Raw genomic sequence first — 19465 nt, 5'->3', positions numbered from 1 at the left:
CTGTGGTTCTCAGATGAAGGGCGGTATAGGTAATTAATTAATTAGTACTAAATAATACACTTTCCTGCTCTAAGATGTATGAAATGAACTTGTAATTTAGTGCCTTGTTAATTGACTGCTGTTCCTGCCCTTTTAACAGGCCAGAAAGTCAGATATGCTGGGCTCCTTGGGGAATCCTAAAACGAAGCATGATGTCAGTAGCAGATGTCCTGCATCTCACCAAACCCCTCTTCCCACTTGACATGGTGTGCTGACCACCTGCTTCAGACAACTGTGACTCCCTGTAAGCTGAGCAGAGCCTGGTGTGTCAGAAATAAGATGATGTTCATGGCACCTTGGGGGTTTGCTTTGACACAATCAGTATGACTTACCCGGTTTTAGCAGCTAGGTTTTGTTTTCAGAGCTGTTGTCATAACAGCGCATAACTGAAGCAGATGGTTTGCTTTCTTCCGTGACTATTGTGTGCACTCGGTATGGAAAACTAACACCATTTGTGGGATCTTAAGTAGATAACACAGAACCTCCTTAGGTCTTGCCTCTCAGTTCTGGTATTTCTTCCCAAAGTTCTTTTCTCCACCATTTGCGCCGTGTAAGGGAACAAAAAGAGTATAAATCTCTCCCATCTCATACATTTAAAGCACATAGCTTCCCTGCAGAATCCTGGCAACTTTCACTTAAGCCTTATGGAGCTACACTTCCCAGCCCCCTTTACAAACTCCAGGACTCTGTGGCAGAAGCTATGTGCTTTAAATATAAGTTGTGGGTTTGGCCTTGCAGGCAGTGATGGCCACCTGCATGGATGACTTTAAGAGAGGAATGGACAAAATCATGGGAGGATAAGGCTATCCATGATGGCTATGCCAACAGAGGCAGTCTCCTAGGAATTGTGCGCTCCCGTCGCTCAGTCCCAGCGCCTGCCAACCTAGCAGTTCGAAAGCACCCCCGGGTGCAAGTAGATAAATAGGGACCGCTACCTAGCGGGAAGGTAAACAGCGTTCCGTGTGCTGCGCTGGCTCGCCAGATGCAGCTTGTCACGCTGGCCACGTGACCCAGAAGTGTCTGCGGACAGTGCTGGCTCCCGGCCTCTAGAGTGAGATGAACGCACAACCCTAGTCTGTCAAGACTGGCCCGTACGGGCAGGGGTACCTTACCTTTAAGCATCGCTCTAAGTTTCTGGCTCTTTGCACTGCAATTAAGTAGTCACTTCTATGTCCAAGAAGTTTCCTCATTATTTATGCACCCTCCCCTTCAGGAAGCCTTTTCACCATGCAATCCTAAAAACGACCACCACCACTTCTTTGCAGGAAGATTAAATAAATGAAGGCAGAACTTTTCTCCAGTTGGGGTAAAAAAATGGGGCAACATGTGCCCCTTCTCACAGAAATCCCAGAGAGCTCACTAGAAGTTACTTCCATGTAAGCGTACATAGGATTGCAGACCAAGTCTCTTCTGCTTCTAAGGTGAGTATACTCATATCTAGTGCTGTATGTGTATACTTAACCCGCACCGCACCCCAATAAAACCTTAACCATATGTAACCCAAACTCTGCAACTTGTATGGATTAAGCAACTTTGTTTGCACCTGCTTAATTTTGCTTCTGAAAAATTGTGAAAGGAAGGAGAGCAACAAGGGAGGGACACACTGTGCTGAATACCCCTCTCCCCACCCTTGAAGTCTTACTAGGCCTTCCACACTCCATTCTGACACCTGAGGCAGAAGCCTTCTCGGTAGTGGCGCCTGCCTTGTGGAATGCCCTCACATCAGATATCAAGGAAATAAACAACTATCTTACTTTTAGAAGACATCTGAAGGCAACCCTGATTAGGGAAGTTTTTGATGTTTGTTGTTTTACTGTATTTTTTATATTTTGTTGGGAGTCTCCCAGAGTGGCTGGGGAAACCCAGCCAGAAGGGTGGGGTATAAATAAATTATTATTATTATTATTATTATTATTATTATTATTATTATTAAGCATTCAACAAGGCATGGCCCAGTGCCCACACACTTCCAAGCCTACTTTCATATCTGTAAGAGCTAGAACGTTGCATTTCTATAAAATGAAAAGCCCTATTGGCCAAATTCTACAGAAAGCTCCTAAGAGCTGTTATACTCAGGTAATCACTCCAGAGAGGGTCAGTGTGCATAATATTAAACTGGATTTCAGGATTTGCAGGCACCACACAGCAGGGTGCATCTTCAGCAGCAGTTCCCACTGTGTTCACCAGAGGGCTACACACAAAGTGCTCTCACAAAGCATCCTGCTCAGTTTCACCCACGCCATTCCAACCAACTGAATTTACAACTTTTCTGAAATTATAAAATTTTATTTCATTTTTCCAAATTTTAAGAAAACATTAAAAATACTGACAACTCTGAATGCGTTCCCTCCCCCCACAAAATAAAGTTGTGCCATGGCCCACACAAAGCTGAAGTTGATCCTGTGGATTCCATGTATCAAGGAAAGGATGTGGGTTATTTAGAGGCTGGCCTTAACTCTGCAGCTGCACGCTCCTGTCACAATTCATTGGTGATAAAGGAAAAAATGAGCAGCAACTGCCAGGACCAGTTGAGGTACCCAGTACTGTGGCTTACAAGCTGGAACAAAGAACAAAGCAGCGCTCATTTGGGTTTTTGCCACTTTTAGTCCATCATTTTCTTCCCTGAAGTGCCACCAGAGGCAACAAAAATGTCACAAGTTGATGGGAGAGAGAAAAGAGCCTTCTCAATAACCTGAGCATAAACTCCAAGCGGGCTCTTAGAGCAGAGATAAAAGTCTGTTACAGTATGAGCAGGCGGCTTCCAAATGTTCATGCAGGAGAGCTGAATTTTGGCAAGGTGACCTCCACAGGGTACGGTTAGTTGACACAGGTTGATTTGATGCTACTTCCAAGCAGATAAGAGAAAGAACATTTCAGTCAACAAGCACCCACCATTGGAGGTTATGAGCAGTACCAGCACTTCAAAAATGCCCTATGTTTTGCACACTTGCAAAAATCAGCAGCAGCATTCTGGCCTAGGTGCAACAGAAGCAGTAATGTATGGGCCAACTGCTGCTTTGGATGAAAAGAAAAAAGAATGAAGCCAGATTAGACTCCGGCTCAAATCATCTCTAGTCCTGCTAAGGTCTTTGTGGTGCACAAAGACATGCTCTGCTGACTTCTAAGCAATGGTGGCCAAGCATACTTGCCAAGCGGACAGAAATCTGCTAATTTGCTGGCAGGATACACTTTGTTAAAAGAGAAAAAAAGCTGGTGCAGCAGCCATAAACTGGCAGTGAAGCACTGTAGCATTCTGGGTGAACTCAGGTTATTTCCTCATGAAAAAAGAAGTGTGGGAGAAACGAACAAGGACATCTCAAAAAGGGGAGGGGTGAGGGTGGGGAAGATAAATAGCTTTTGCTTTTTTTTTTTAAAGATAGCTAATGTAAACTTCAACGGCATGATTTTTCCCATTCAGACCAACTCTTGCGAGAGTCCTAGAGATCTGGCACATGATCAGAAGTCAGAGATCTGTAGGCCAAAGCTGGCCAGCAGACAAAGATGATCAGATGAACAGAAAGGGTTTGGCAAGCCATTTGCTGACCAAAGGATGTCTTCAGAGAGGAGGGAGAGGTGGCCAAGCAGCTTTAGGGCTCCATCTTGGTACATCCTGCGACCTGAAAATGAATCACAGTTGCAATAAGAGGAGCACGGAGCATGCACACTCATTCCCCATGTGGAGTGGGGGAAGCATAAGCTCAACCACAGAAAGACTGCAATGGAAGTGTCAAAAAGTAAAAATACTGATATTAGCAAGTGTCATGGGCACGCACACGCACGCACACGCACCACACACACACACAAAAACCACTGTTTTCAATAACTAAATGCACTAACCCAGACACACTTATACAGCCTCTCAAAATCATAACCAATTAGTTTTCTCATTCTACTACCATCCTTCCCTGACTGCAATATCCTATATGTGTATTCAGCTCATATTCCCAAATCTTTCAGCATTCAATAAAATATGAACCAGGGAAACAGGAAAATGGCAATTTTGAAGCTGCCTTATACCAATTGTCTGCCTCAGTAATGTCTGCACTCACTGGCAGGGGCTTTCCATAGACAGGGGTCTCCCAGCCCTACCTGGAGATTCCAGGGATTGTACCTGAGACCTTCTGCATCTTAAAGCACATGCTCTACCAGTGAGAGAACATGTTGCCAATACATGTTGCAGTCATCATGCAAGTGATCACTAGCTTGGTAAGTATAAGCTTCATTTCAGGTTTTACCCTCTCAAATGACTCTCTCAGGCTTCAGACCTCAAATTAAAGTGGGGGAACAACACAATGTAGATATTCAGTACAGTATCTCCCTGTGACAAATTGTGGACAGCACTGGACATTGACATTAGGATACTTTTCTTGAGAGCTTTCAGGAGCCAGATCAGAGATGTGAGCATAGATCCTGCTGAAGAAGCGTTTGTGGGAGGCAAGGGGCATAGGTCAGAGCTAAAGTACAATAAGAAGGAAGAACTTATGGCAAAACAACAGGAAGTCAGCACTCTAGTCTGTTCCAATCACAATTAAAGGAACAGCCGTAAGAAGCAAAGCACTTACATGATCACCACTGCAACTCACTGCAGAGTAATAGCCAGATGAAAAACAGGGGGAGTTATGCATTTTATGACTACATAAACTGCCATCCTCAGTGGCTCACTGAAGGGCTGAGGCTGAGACAGACAGGCAGTCCATCACAAAAGCTCTGATGAAATACACGAAGTATAGCCATACAGGAGATTTAAGTTCTGTAACACTCACATTCTTCATTATCACTCTTGACAGGCTTTGCTGAATAGAAGATGTAATCAACTGTGGCCCCGACACCCATTGGCATGGTTGTAATCTCAGGGCAACCTCTCTCAGGCAGGAAGTGGCTGTAGGCAGAAGTCAGGTTGAGGCCATGCTGGATACTGCCTGGATACCTGTACAGGAGAAACAGCTCCCCATTCCCAAAACATGGGGAAGAGGAGAAGAAACTCAATTAATGCAAGAAAAGCACTTTAAAAGTACTACTATTCAACTACTCAACTCTGCCTTCCACAGACATTTGCTTTACTATTACTGTCTGATCCTAGGGAAACTCCCTTAAATTTGATTACAACACTCTATTTGATAAATGACTATTTTCAAGGGGAGTCTGCTCAGAGCTCTAAATCTTGCTAAGGTGGGACCAAGCTAGTGTAGCCTTTATAACTGTTGCACTATCCTGGCATATATCTAATCTTATACAGTGGTACCTCGGGTTACATACGCTTCAGGTTACAGACTCTGATAACCCAGAAATATTACCTTGGGTTAAGAACTTTGCTTCAGGATGAGAACAGAAATTGTGCAGCAGCAGCGCAGTGGCAGCAGGAGGCCCCATTAGCTAAAGTGGTGCTTCAGGTTAAGAACAGACCTCTAGAACGAATTAAGTTCTTAACCCAAGGTACCACTGTACCTCCATTTGAGTTTCAAGAAAGATTCTCACTTGGCCCACCCATGGTTGGTTTCAATTTATTTCATTGAAACAAATGAAAAGAAAAACTCCCTCCTGTGACCCAGAGAGCAACTGCAGTATGAAGATTAACTTGCTCTTGCAAACACAACCCCCTTTCCTTGGAGAAAACCTTGACTCTAACATAGGCTTTGTGACAAGGATCATACAATCCCCTTCAACCAAAGGTGACTCCACTATGCTGTCAAGATAACAATCCTGGCCATGGAACTGTCTCATTCATGGGACCCAACACCCTTCCCCTTCAAGTTACCTTGAGTAACACAGATCTGGATCAGAGTTGTTCACTACAGTGAGCTCCTTAGGCCAATGTGCAGGACGGTCTGCAATGCACCAAAGAAAATCCAGATCAGATACACCACTGAACGTACAATTTTTGGCTTAAACTCACAATCAGTAACCCCATCCAAACTGCTGCTTCAACAATCTACATTGTCAAGACCAAGTGGCAAAATGGGAGAGAGTGGGGAACAGGTAAAGGTTTCAGCATTCAATGAAATATATTGGTGCATAAAGAGATTGGGAGGTGAGAACATCTACCACAGTTAGAAATGGGCCCCTCCTGCTTTCTCACCTCCAGAACTGGATTAAGCAGTTCATACGCAAACAGGAACAAGATAAAACCAAGACAAGGCTCAGGTGATGAGTAAAGGTGCTGCTCTTTTAAGTAATAGATTTTGCCCAAGATTGAAAGAACCACTTTAGAAATGCCCAAGAGTAATTGTAGACTTTTTCGTAAAACAGCAAACCTGCATGACATACACAAGCTGCCTTTGTATCTGTCCTAAATTTCAAAATAAATAAATTTCCAACAGGATCAAAATAAATTTTCCACATGGCCTGGAAGGCTGATTGCTATTTGAAAAATACAAGCCTCAGTGCTTATGTTTTGTGATCCTTGGACTTAACTTACTGTTGGCACATAATGGACTACCATTACCAAACCGCAAGAGGGTGTCCTCTGGAGAGGATGAGAATAATCCACAAATATATTTTAATCAGAAGATTGCATGAGGCAGACTTCAAAGATTGGGGGAAACGTAATCTAATTTGACACTCTTTTCAGAATGCAAGGTTTGCTACAAAGTCCTCAAAAGAGCCACAGGGAACCAAGAGAAGTATGCGGCGATGCTTCAGCCCACCAACGAACACCTTCAGCAGCATGGGCATAGCCAAGGGGGGCAGCTGCCCCTGCCCAATCAATAAAATTCAATAAAAATACATAGCAAACTGAGGTTCTGACCCCTTATAAAAGGCCTGCCCCCGACAAAAATCCTGGCTACGCCCATGTTCAGCAGTGCCTCAAACCATTCAGTATTATTATTATTAAAAAATAATTTCTAATAAATTTTACAATTTTATATTCAACACAATCAATATTATCACAAAAAGAACGTATAAATCTCTACCTCCCTCACCCCACCTCCAGTGACTTCCCACAACTTCCTCTTCTGGTTCATTAATTATTTACTTCTCCTCCTGTTTTTTCCTAACTTTAATTTTAATTAATTAAATGTTGTTATAATCTTATAATTTTTGTACCATAATTTCACATTAAATCTTACCCTATGTTATTTCCCCATTATTGCATCTTGACCTTTATACTTGTTTTCTTAATTGTAAGTGTTTACTCAAACCCTGCTAGTGAGTCCAAGCCATTAAGTATTAAAAGATCTGTTCCAACTAGGTGTATCATAGTTGCAGAATGAAGCGGTGGGAAATTTTGGATACCTGGCGTGGCATCCGTCACACCTTCCAACAGGATCAGATCTGCAGGTCGCTCACATGCAACATCACAATAACGGAACTGAAGCAGGAAGTCACGGCTGTATTTGCGCCTGTCTACAGGGAGAAAAGCAGATCAAAGGAGGGAAATAAAACCAAGCATTTAAGTTGATTTTGATTATTTCCACAACCTAGTGTTGTTATTTGAATGAAGTGCAGGTACAAGTCCACACTGCACCCATACAACCATTAAAATGCAATTTCAAAACTCAAATGCTGGTTAAAGCGAAGGAGGGGGACCCTAACCTATAATTATGGATGTCGGGAATACACACTTTTATGAATAAACATTACTTATAGGATAGTAACATTATATGTGGTTAGGCTCTGATGGTTTTAGAGTGTAAAAAACTAGCAACTTTCAGACAGTACATTAATGGCAGAGAACAAGTCTCTGCAACACTTGTCCTCATTTCCACCATGAAGCTCACCTGACTTCTTGCTTTGGCATAGACTGACATACTGGCAGCTGTCTGTAATCCCCAGAGAGCTGGGCCACAGGGGAGTCAGCAGTTTCCGCTGGTGTGGGTTCTGACAGAAGTCTTCCTGTCCAGACACCTACAGGGGCAGAACACAAGCACACACAAAGGTGTTTTGAAACACACAATCTTCTCAAATACAGCAAAATTTATAGTAGGTGCAGCCACACACACAAGCTTAAAAACTGGCACCTACATCTACAGATTTGTGACTATGCTAGGAATTTACAAGCAAAGGAATTTGTCACTTAGTCAAAAGAAAGAAAACCCAATGAAGGGTGTGTATTATGGGGTCAAGACTGCTGTTGCATGCAAGTTTTTGAAGCACCCGTACAGTGCTGCTATCATCAGAATGCCAGCATGTATCTCCCACCACTCCAATTTAATCTGAAGTTATGCTTTCCAAAAATAATACAGCAAGTTAAGGAAGCCTGTTGCTAAGGACCCTTTTATAATACTCTGCCTCTGTCTGGAAGAACCCAGTCTAGACTATTCCCAGGTAATCAAGAATGTTAGAAATCTAGCCTATAGCAGATGGGGGTATAACAGCAAACATGTGATTGTCTCAAGGAGAGAAAAAGGTTTAGAATCCAGTAATTTTAAACTGGTATATGCATGACAGTTTTCAATGTGCATCCAAAGCACACCCTTATCTAGCAGCCCACATATGCTGGTAGCTTCAGTTTATTCTGCTCCCATCTGACCATTCGGCAAAACCAGCATAGTTTGTGCCATTTGCATAACAGATTTCACATTTTCAGTATAGAATATTACACCCATTTGACTTTCTGCTTTTCATAAAGTTTATTATTTTCAAATGAATAAAATAGAATACATTGGGGGCAGCTAGAATGAGGGGGAATAGTTTCTATCTGTTCTAAATTGAATGTATCATAATATCTGTTTGAACATTTAATTTAACGTAGAAAAGTTTTGTTCTCAATACCTTCCTGTTTCTGTGCCTGCTTTGTCCACCGCCCCAGCTTCATGTTTTGTGCTAATATACTAAAGCAGCGGGAAGTGGGTGGTGCTGTGGGTTAAACCACAGAGCCTAGGACTTACCGATCAGAAGATCAGCGGTTCGAATCCCCGTTCTCGCTCCTGCCAACCTAGCAGCTCGAAAGCACATCAAAGTGCAAGTAGATAAATAGGTACTGCTCCGGCGGGAAGGCAAACGGCGTTTCCATGTGCTGCTCTGGTTTGCCAGAAGCGGCTTAGTCATGTTGGCGACATGACTGTACGCCGGCTCCCTCAGTCAATAAAGCGAGATGAGCGCTGCAAGCCCAGAGTTGGCCACGACTGGACCTAATGGTCAGGGGTCCCTTTACCTTTACTAAAGCAGCAATGCAGGAAGCTGTCATGCAGATAGCCTAAGTTTACATAGATTCTAGCATGGACTTCTTCCTGTAGCACCTATGACCCAAATACAATAATGGCCTTTTTATCATAAGAGAAATTAAATCATTCAATTTCTCTTAGTGAACTAACCAAAGCCACAAAAAAGGTGGTACAATGGTAGAAAATCTCAGAAGCCGCTAAGTCTACAGAGGAAAGGCATGATGCATTTTAAGCTGAGTCAAGAGATGTTGCCATCTATCCCCTTTCTCTGCTTACCTTCCAGGCTGGCATTCCATGGTAGTACAACTGGCCATTCCGAATGAACTTGTATAGCGGTGAGTCAGGCACAGAGTTCAGGTCCCCACATAAGATAATAGGGCAGTAATTGCCATCAGCCATTTTTGCAGTCTTGTCTACCTCGGCTAGGAGCAGAGCCATCTGAGCCAGTTTGATATCGCCCCGACGGGGATTATACAACACATGAGTGTTTGCCACACACAAGGGGCTGACTGATTTGTCTCCCAAGCTTTCTGGGAGTAAAGGTTGTAACAACAATACCAGACCCACATTGTCCCTGTTGAGGATGTCCAAGCCAGGCCGAAAGTATTCAACAGGACTAGCACTTATCAACTGAAACTTGCTTTGCTTGTAGCAGATTGCACAACCATCTGTCTTCCTGCCTGTCCTCCGCTTGTAGATGCAGGCGAAGCCTAGCCAAACAACAAAAGGCTTCATCAGATCAATTTAAACAACCAAGAACTTAAGGCTGCAACTCTAACATACATAAGCCTCACTGAACTATAAGTAAATCTGCATAGGATTAGGCTGCAAGTCTCTGTAGGCAAGGTGAAATTATATCGAGATCTTATACTTCTGTTTTTACAGTGTCCAGCCAACAAATCTTCCTCCTGTTCATATTGTGAAACCATGCCAAGCCAAACACATCCAACTGTCACAGGAGTTGGAGCAGATTCAGGAAAGCAGGGAACCATGTCTGGGGTGAAAGTTCCCTACCAACCTAAAAGTCAGGACCAACCTAAAAGTCAGACGTTCTAAACCTGGCATGATTTTATTCACAAAGCTCAACTAGAGGTTACAGTGGTGCCCCGCAAGACAAACACCTCGCAAGACGAAAAACCCGCTAGACGAAAGGGTTTTCCGTTTTGGAGGCGCTTCGCAAAACGAATTCCCCTATGGGGTTGCTTCGCAAGACAAAAAAAATCTTGCATCCCCCCGCAGGTTTTTTTCGCTTTTTCCACCCTTTTCTTAAGCCGCTAAGCCGCTTATCAGCTGTTCCACTGATAAGCTGCTTAACAGCTGATCGCTGGAAGCTGCTTGACAGCTGATCGCTGGAAGCTGCTTGACAGCTGTAGCGCTAATCCGCTGAGCTGTCAATGGACTTGCTTCGCAAGACGAAAAAACCGCTATACGAAGAGCCTCACAGAACGGATTAATTTCGTCTTGCGAGGCACCACTGTATGGAGGAGATGCATACAACTGTCTCCTGATACAATTTTTCCTTGTTAAACTGAAAAGATGCTACAGGAGCTCCCAAGTTTGCGCAAAGGAATGTCAAAGTCTGCTTAATCCTTTTTGATCCTGGATGTTTCCCTGCACAAAATCAGTTTCCCCAACTTGCTTTTCCACTAGCGGGGAGAAGGGTTGCTGGGATCCATATCCTGACTCGCAGGAAAAGCAGCTTGCAGGTAGGAGCAGGATTTTGAGTGAGAAGACAGCAGGAGGGAGAGAAGTTAAGCAGCTCCTCCTGCATCAACCTCCTGTTCCTAACTGCAGCCTCCCATGGCTGCTTCTCATTTTTTATTTTTTATTTTAAAAGGAATGTTGACTTTAATCCCCAGCATGAGGCTACAACCCCACTACGAAAATCATGGGAGAGACAGACCAAGCCTCTTACTAAATGATGATATCCTAGTGTGACATTAAAGATAGCAGAGAAGCTCCAACTTCCCCACAACCATTCCTTCTATCAAACTCAGGGGGTAAAGCAAATCATCCCAGAAAAATTGTGGCCACTAAAACTGTGTAGAAAAAGCAGTGCTTGGAGGAGTATTCCTCATAGGAGTATTCTTGAGCTAGTCTCCATTGCAAAAGCTACTTATACCCATCAGCCTAAGTGTTGGTTCCAGCTGTTCCCAATAGTGATTCTCCTGAACTTCTTGGAGACAAAGAATCTGGAAAGCAACAGAGAACATACTTAGCAGCAGCTCTCCCAAGGCAGCACAACAGATTAAGTTCCCTCACGATAACTAGTTCTGACTGAATATCTTCCCTATACCTATTTCCCCTACTACAGAGTGGGAAAATACAGCATCCTTTGGGACTACAAGCAATTACATATTCAAAAAACTACTTAAAATAAGGAGAGGAGGTGCAAAGAGTTCAAGGAGTGGGAGACTGAAAGTGAAAGTGCTTACAGATTCACAGCCACTGAATAGTGCTACCTAAAGCCAGAAAGTTCTCAGTGACCCTTGGTAGGAATCTACAGACAATCCAAACTAAAAGACAGGTTTACAGTCATGTGAGCTATGTGCGAGAAGGACCCAAATTCCAGTTGCTGAAAGTGAGGACTCTGGGGGCCATATTATCAGACACTAGCTAAGAGCAATATACTTAGGATTTCCCTCTCCTCTCTAACTAATATAGTGCCTAATGCAAATGTTACACTCACTTCAGGATCCCAGTGCTGGATCTCCTGTAAGAGATTTGTAAAGCGATAGCTCCAGTTCATAATGTCTGGATGGCAATGCATATAAAGATGAGGGCTCTGTTCTATCAGGTCCTGGGCCAGAATGTTATACGACATGACTCTGAATTCAAATAAAGACCCAGCCTCTGAGCTCAACGCTGGGATGCAAGCCTGGGCAGAAAGATCTTCCCAGTCCCTCCACAGAATTTCTGCATAATGACAAAGAAAGGAAGACAAATGTTAGAAATATGGGAGTGGGGGATGAGGGAATAGGCAGAGGAAACTGCATGAGGGAAAAGGCTTAAACCCCCTTCCAGAACCCCAATCCATTCCAAAAGTTCAAACAGGTGCTTTTAATTTAAAAACACAGTGGGAGATCCTGATCACAGATCTCCAGCATCACAAATAGTTTGACCCTATGGACCAAATCAAATGTGATGTTAAATGCACCCTTATGTTTCACATGCATTGTTTTAAAAACTGCAAATAGCACCAATCTGCCTCCCCCACAATGCAATTAGAAGTGATTTTCACCAGGACCAAAGCAGGGGATGAAAGAGTTAAATCCTCTCTAGCTGTGATCCTCATAATTACAATCTTTTAGAAGTTACTACTTACTTTAAAAGGTACTTGTTAAATGCAAAGACACATTTACTATCTTTACAGTTTGGCCCTAAGTTACCTCTGCTATGTGGGAAATGAAGGATTAATCATTCACCAGTTGCTTGAAGAATTTGAACTATGATATAATCGTTCAGAAAGATTATTCAGATTGTAAAAGTACTCCACTGGCAGAGATGGATAAATGTATTTAAAAGCAACAAAGTTAGCATGGTGGCATCTTGAAGATTAATAGAGTGTGGTATTTTATAGGCCTACTTCACATGATGAAATTTTACAGCAACAGACTAAGAAAGCTAGTCTTCCAGACTTAAATGTATTGAAGAAGAAAGATTCTGCAATGCTCACATGTTTCAAACAAGCACTAGATTCATTTCCTTGCAACTGTACTCTGAAACGTCATCTGCTTCACAGATAGTAATACACTTCGAATAACTCCTTTCACTACTTTGCCAGGCAATTCTGATGGCAACTATTCACAAAACCTTCTGCCTATGCTTTTTGGGCTGTAATTTTGGTCATACTACATTAAACTAGTAATAACATATCCAAACATGAAAGGAGTCCAGCAATGGACTATGCTTCCGAGGCAAAACTTTGAAGGAGTCTACGGAAAGATAATACTGGTGTTTTTCAGCTCTGTTGCAGCCTTACACATGGCAAAGATCATACAGTCATATTATATTGAAAAGTTTTGCTCTATGAAAGCAGAGCCAAAATCAGAAGATAAAATACATTCATTATACTCACCATGATAAGGTATCTCTAATGGGAGTGGCTGAAACTGACCAGCATTCTGAAAAGGCCACACTGCTCCCTCTGTTGGTGCCACATCTGTCTCCTGGGCAGGACTCCAGGCTAACACTGCAGGGTCTTCAATCCACACTTCTGTAGACAGAGGAGCAGCTTCAACCATCTGAGGATCAGCCTGTGTCCTTACTGCTGCCCATATAGCATTGTCCCCTAAGGCCTCCCTTTCTTCTGCGGGTAAACTTCCTGTCACTTCTACAAATTCCTGTAGTCCAGGAGACGTCTCAGTCTGGACCCCACTTGGCAGCTGCTCCTGGCCACCAGATTGTGGTGATACATTCAGGTCGCTTAAGCTTGTCATCAGCAGCTCTGGGCCTTCCAGCCACTCAGCATTTGATATCGTGGGCACCTTCTCTGGTTTTGAAGCACTCTCACTGGCATGGACCTCACCAGCACCTTCCTCCAGCCACTGCTGCAGCAGGGCTTGCTGCTCCTCTGAGACAGGCTTCCCACTGATGGGAGCAGATAGGCCGTCTATATGGGTGGTCGTGCTCTTCGCCAGAAGCATGTTCTTTCGACATGTAAAGAAAGCATCTGCCAAAATAAGCCAACAGCAGGTGCTGATTAAAACAACACGTTTCCAAAGGGTAGCAAAATTAGGTGCCACAAAATTATTAGAACTCAACAGTTTATAATACGAGGACAATTCAGAAGGATCAGCAAAAGGTTGGCACAGTAGGGCACACCTGCTTTTACCAATCCTGAGAAGGTGGGCAAGAAAGTAGTCCATGCCACTGTCTAAAGCAGTCCTACATTGTTGCAGGTTCATGATTTTGAACATTAGGGTTTAGCAATATCAAGACTTCCTTGATCACTTTGGCTGATCTCAAAGTCTCAATGATTTTCTATTATTGATTTGAGTGCAAATAGAAGTAACCATTAACAGACATTCATTTCCAAAATATTCTTACCAGATCAGGAGGCATTGTTAAAACAGATATAAAAGTTAAACAAGTGATATTGGATTACTTCATGAACTGGAACAGAATGAAGTAGTACAGAATGTAAAGGTTTTAGCTATGTTATCTGGCTGGTATATGTATTTAGGAAACAGTAGTTTCAGATTGGAAGGGAGCAAGAAAACAGGGCAGGAGAAGAGGTTTAAATATCTCCCCCAAAGTCATGATCCCAATCAAACAAACCAGACAGATCTCCCGCATCGGATCTAGCTTGGCTATTAGATGAATCCTCTTCTCTGGGTTAGAATGCTAATCCTTGTTCCCTCACATTTGTCTTTTAGTCACCTGACATTACATGGTAGCAAAATATTTGTCATCATGATGGGTGGAGTGTGTTGCAGGATGATAACTTTATTATACAAGAAAATAGGGTCAGGGGTCGCAGAGAAAGACTAACCCTTAAGAGTACTTTCCAGTGTGCCGGAGCCCTGAAAATTGATACATTTACAGTTCAAAGTGTTGAATTGTTAGAAAATTCTGAAATGGGACCTCTGTAGCCCCCTTCTTCAAAAGGGGGAGGGGGAGAGAATGTATTCAAAGCATACCTCAAAAAAGGTACTTCCAAAGCCACATAGAAAATGAAAATTGGGCACCTATCTAGCCCCTAACACTCTGATTATTAGAGAGTCATACAAGGAGACAAGGTACTGCTAGGCTACTTAGAAAACATTCTCACTCACTCACGCTCAGTGTAACAGCGACCTAACTTAAAAGGATTACAACACAAATCTGAAGTGTTTTGAACAGTTCAAAAGGCCTTTATGTTTCATTTATTATGATAACCACAAATACACGCGTTTGCCTACTCTTCCTACGCTCCCACACACACTTCGCTCCAAACCACCTGCCTCCTTAATCTCTTTCCCACTGCCATCATCCAGCCAAACCATAATTACTGCATCTAACGTACAGCAACATTTGGCAGGGAACCCGGGGCGGGAGGGGGGGGGTTGGAGACAAACGCAGCTTCCCAGTCTTCTTCGTCTGGCCTTTTGTGTTATTCCCCCCCACACACCCCGGACGCGTGCGCACGCACCCACGCACACCTTAAAACACACCCTCGTTGAGCGTGCGTGCGTTTTCGTTCCGCGCGGCTGCGGGATAGAGAAACAGCACGGGTAGAAGAAACCAGCCGACGGTACAAAGGCTCTGTTTTGCATTCATTGCCCCGCCCACTTCTGCGTCGGGTCCCGCCCACAACTGGCACGCCTGTTCTGCTCCCCCCCGCCCCTCCCCTCACTTGCCCATATGGGAAAGTGGCCGTCTGGTTTTAAAATAACACAGCCCCCCCACTGATGTTAAGCATTTTATTACACTGAAATAAAGCACCGGCGACAGATAATGTCGTCCCCGTGAATGTAGGGGCAGAACTGTTAACAACAACCACCACCACGTCCTTCGAGGGGGGGGGGCGGACTTCGCAAAAAGGGGTCCCTGAGGCGGGGAGAAGGGGAGGCTTCCAGGCTGCCAACTGAGCGTCGTCCGGCCAGGCCTGGTGGAGAAGCGCGGAGGGGCAGCGGGGATTCCTGTCAGCTTTGGGCCTCGGCTGACAGAAGCCCTCGCGTCGTGTGAGGAGCCGCCGAAGCCGCCTCTTCTTTCTGAGGAGGCTTGGGGGGGGCAGGGAAACAGGAGGAGCCGGAAAAAAGGAGGGACGGCGGCGCGGGGAGGGGGGTTTACCTCGGAAAGCCCGCAGGAGCCGCGCCACGGGCAGCAGCACGTAACAGAGCACGGTCCCGATCATGCCGCCCGCGCCTCCCCTCCCAGCTGTGGGCCACGCGCGAGGCCGACTCCGCCTCAGCGAGGCTCGAGCGGGCTGATTGGGAGCGGCGCGCGGGCGGGATGAGCCGTTGGGCGTCGCGGCGGCCCGAGGGCCTTCCTTGCTTTGGGAAGGCTGGCGGGCCCGGAGGAGCTTCCCCAAGCGAGCGGGGCTGGCGCGAGAGGCTTCGGGAGGACGCGGCTCCGTCTCCGCCGCCCGCTTGACGGAGGCTGCGAAGGGGGGACGGAGCACCTGTACAGATCCCGCGGCTGGATCTCCCCGGTGCCTGCTGCTAAATGCGGAATATTCCAAACAGGCGCTTCTGTGGGAAACTCTGGAAGCCATCCCCCCCCCTCAGCCCATGTTCATTTATTTATCTTAGTTCATAAAATGTATACACCCGCTTGATTTTAGGGCACACTCAAAGTTGAAAAAAAGACAAAACAATAAAATTATCCCCGAAAAGTTTGCAGCCATCATTTAAGAACATGCGGATAGATAAAAACACACTACTATAGGATAGACTGAAGCCAAATTTAAAATCGTGCACGCTTTCTAAACATCTGGGCAGCTTGTCTAAATAAGACAGCCAATAACCAGGCCTTTTGTTGATCTGATTTACATTCTATGCCCTTTTAAAAGGCTTTTTTTGGAGGAGGGGTATTGGGTGGTTGTTTTTATTTTTATTATGTATTTTGTGGTTTTATATCCCGATTTTATTCTGGGAACCGCCCTGAGATCCCCCAGGTATAGGTCGGTATATAAATCCAATTAATAATAATAATAAAGGGTGACTTTCAGCGGGTCGCTCTCTCCCGCAGGCCTAACTTTACCTCAGAGCTTGGACGAAGCCAGGAATTTTTGGGGGGACAGAACCTCTGATTTGCATTAATTTTGATTGATTTATGGGGGCCAGCTGCCCCCCCATGCCCCAGAGGGTTATTGTGAGGTTGAAAGGGGAGTCTTTTGACAGTGGAACCATCTCCCTCAGCAGGTTGTGGACTCTCCTTCCTTTGAGGTTTTTAAGCAGAGGTTGGATGGCCATTTCTCATGGATGCTTTAGCTGAGATTTCTGCATTGCAGGGGGTTGGACTAGATGACCCTTGGGGTCCGTTCCTTAGTACTCTTATGATGCCGTGATCAAATGTCGGCTACCTGTGGCTTCTTAAGAGGAAAGGCACAATACAGATGTAAAAAATAAATTGTTGGGCCTTCCCAAATTTTCTAAGCGGGGAGGGGTGGGTACTGCAATGAAGCAACGGAATTGTGTTGGGAGACAATTCAGGTGCCCTGCGCTCAGCGCACATCTCACTGCTTTGTGGTTGTGCAAATCAGCATAGCAGCCTGTTAGGTGCACACCTTAGAAATCTCCTTCTGGAATATCACACACACACACACACACCACTTCAGCACATCCTTGTGGTTTATGAGGATTTTAATAATAGCATTAGCAGCACAGAATCAAAGCTAATAATTATTATTGATGAATCCAAAACTGGACTGTGTGGTTTGTGAAGCATTCAGGAGCTCTGAATTAGTGCAGGCCATCAAATCTTCCCAGAATTAAAGAAACATGAGACTTGTTTATTAGTGTTTTTTAAAAAGTAAAATATAATTTGGAAGGGAAGGAGTTTCCTTCTGGTGTCTCATACTTAAAAAGTCAGCTTCCATTTCCCCCCACAATCCAAAGGCTTCTTTGAAAATGAAAACAGTTCATCAGATTTTAACTCCATTATTTTAAATTACCTAATTTAAGAAAGTCCTAAAAATAATAGTACTGCCAGCTGCTCTGATTAATTCCTCTCTTTTTTCATTATCTTTTTTGCCTTTTCCTGTCATGTAAGGCCTGGGCCGTTTACTTGAACCATGTGGGTTGGTTTTACTAAATTTACCCCATGCTTGTCTGTAAGATCACTCCCAAAATAACCCTATCACCAGCTCCAGTCTTGGATTTATTTACATGCTCATGGAATAAATCAGAGGTCACATTAGGTGATAATTAGAAGCCTTTCTTCTTGTCTAACAGTTATGACTAGTGCAGCTGTCACTGAAAACAAGAAAACAGTCTCTGTTTGCTAATTAGAATTGTAAGCAGCTCACAACTTGCAGCAAGAAAACAAAGACTTGACAGGCACCCAAAATAGAAAGCAAGAGTGGGTGTTAATGGCCCAATCCAATACAAATTTAAGCATGTCTAAACATCAGTTCTCTTTACCTTGTCCATTGAAATTCAATATATAATTTTTATGAGCCACCCTAATAATTGTATTTATTAATTACTGTAGCCAGTTCAAGGACCTTATGGTGAAGGGCAGGTAAGAAATCAAATAAATAAATAAATAAATAAATAAATAAATAAATAAATAAATAAAGATCCCAATGAACCATCTTTTCAACAACTTGGTGGCGGGAAAGATGTCACTACCACATTCAGCTTGGTTTCCTTCTGTATTGTATGCTACTTTTGGATGGCAACAGATTTTACCATTTTTGCTGTCCGTTAAGAAAGGTTATTATTATGAAGACTCTTGCTCAGCACTACCTTACCAGCGTTCATGCCTATACAGTGGTACATCAGTTTACAGATGCTTCAGGTTACATACGCTTCAGGTTACAGACTCCGCTAACCCAGAAATAATACCTCGGCTTAAGAACTTTGCTTCAGGATGAGAACAGAAATCGCTTGGCGGCAGCGTAGCAGCTGCGGGAGGCCCCATTAGCTAAAGTGGTGCTTCAGGTTAAGAACAGTTTCAGGTTAAGAACGGACCTCTGGAATGAATGAAGTATGTAACCAGAGGTACCATTGTATTATGCAATATTTTAAAGCTAAAATTAATAAAAATTATGGTTAAAAAATTACACCTCGCTTTCAGATGTCTGCTATTTATGAAGGAGTCAGATAGGAGTGTCATACAGATGGTACACATCTAAATGTTGTGATTGGGAAGAATTCTCACAAAGGGGTCACCTGTGTCCTGAATTGTTGTGATCTGGCTAATTTAATAGGCTTTAGGGTGACAAATCCATATGCTGACTGTTGTAAAAAAAATCACCACATTTAAAGAGAGGGAGCTGAACTAGGGTTATGAAAAGTAGCAGCATTAGTACCCAGAACCATACATTATTTCTTAGAACCTCAACAGGTTTAGCTGCCCCTTAAGCTAAGGTTACCAGACGTCCCCAATCCCCGGGGACTGTCCCCGGATTTACACATCATTCCCCATACAAAATCCATTGAAGTTGTAAAGTGTCCCCGGATCCATTGAAAAAAATCTGGTAACCTTACCTTAAGCAATCAACAGCATCACTTTCTGAAACAAAATCTCTCACCTGAATTCTGATCCATTTTGATCCAGCTCAGCAAAGAAGACCCGATGCAAGTCTGAGCTATGTGACCATAGGAGATACTATATATCTTGAGTCACAATGTCTAGATGAGGTCATGGAATACTTGAGATGAAATTAAAGT

At 43.8% G+C, this 19465-nt stretch overlaps 1 protein-coding gene across 2 annotated transcripts; it reads right to left on the bottom strand.

The window, feature by feature from the left end:
- Positions 1–2304: 2304 nt before the first annotated feature.
- ANGEL1 (angel homolog 1) lies at positions 2305–19445 on the bottom strand. 2 transcript variants are annotated; one of them, XM_081910623.1, is made up of 10 exons: positions 19327–19445; positions 13222–13815; positions 11833–12059; positions 11266–11335; positions 9420–9853; positions 7758–7884; positions 7273–7383; positions 5795–5864; positions 4803–4966; positions 2305–3656 (listed from the first exon to the last, which is right to left on the bottom strand). In XM_081910623.1, the coding sequence occupies exons 1-10, from the start codon at positions 19340–19342 to the stop codon at positions 3496–3498; spliced, it is 1974 nt and encodes a 657-aa protein (XP_081766749.1). In that variant the 5' UTR covers positions 19343–19445; the 3' UTR covers positions 2305–3495. The 2 variants fall into 2 exon arrangements, with proteins under 2 accessions (XP_081766749.1, XP_081766748.1); XM_081910622.1 differs by lacking the exon at positions 19327–19445 and adding an exon at positions 15918–16415.
- Positions 19446–19465: the final 20 nt, after the last annotated feature.

Source organism: Podarcis melisellensis (assembly GCF_964234715.1).
Source record: "Podarcis melisellensis genome assembly, chromosome: 1".
Lineage (NCBI taxonomy): Eukaryota > Metazoa > Chordata > Lepidosauria > Squamata > Lacertidae > Podarcis > Podarcis melisellensis.
This window is presented reverse-complemented; position numbering and strand designations above follow the sequence as displayed.

Excerpts from the sequence above, each read along its gene's own strand:
- ANGEL1 (XM_081910622.1), bottom strand. The coding sequence starts at position 16,341 with ATGGCTTCCAGAGTTTCCCACAGAAGCGCCTGTTTGGAATATTCCGCA. Across the intron at positions 11,336-11,832 it reads TCCAGCACTGGGATCCTGAA|ATTCTTTGTCTCCAAGAAGT; the intron begins GTGAGTGTAACA and ends GTTGCTTTCCAG. Across the intron at positions 5,865-7,272 it reads TGTGACGGATGCCACGCCAG|ACCGTCCTGCACATTGGCCT; the intron begins GTATCCAAAATT and ends GGTGCATTGCAG.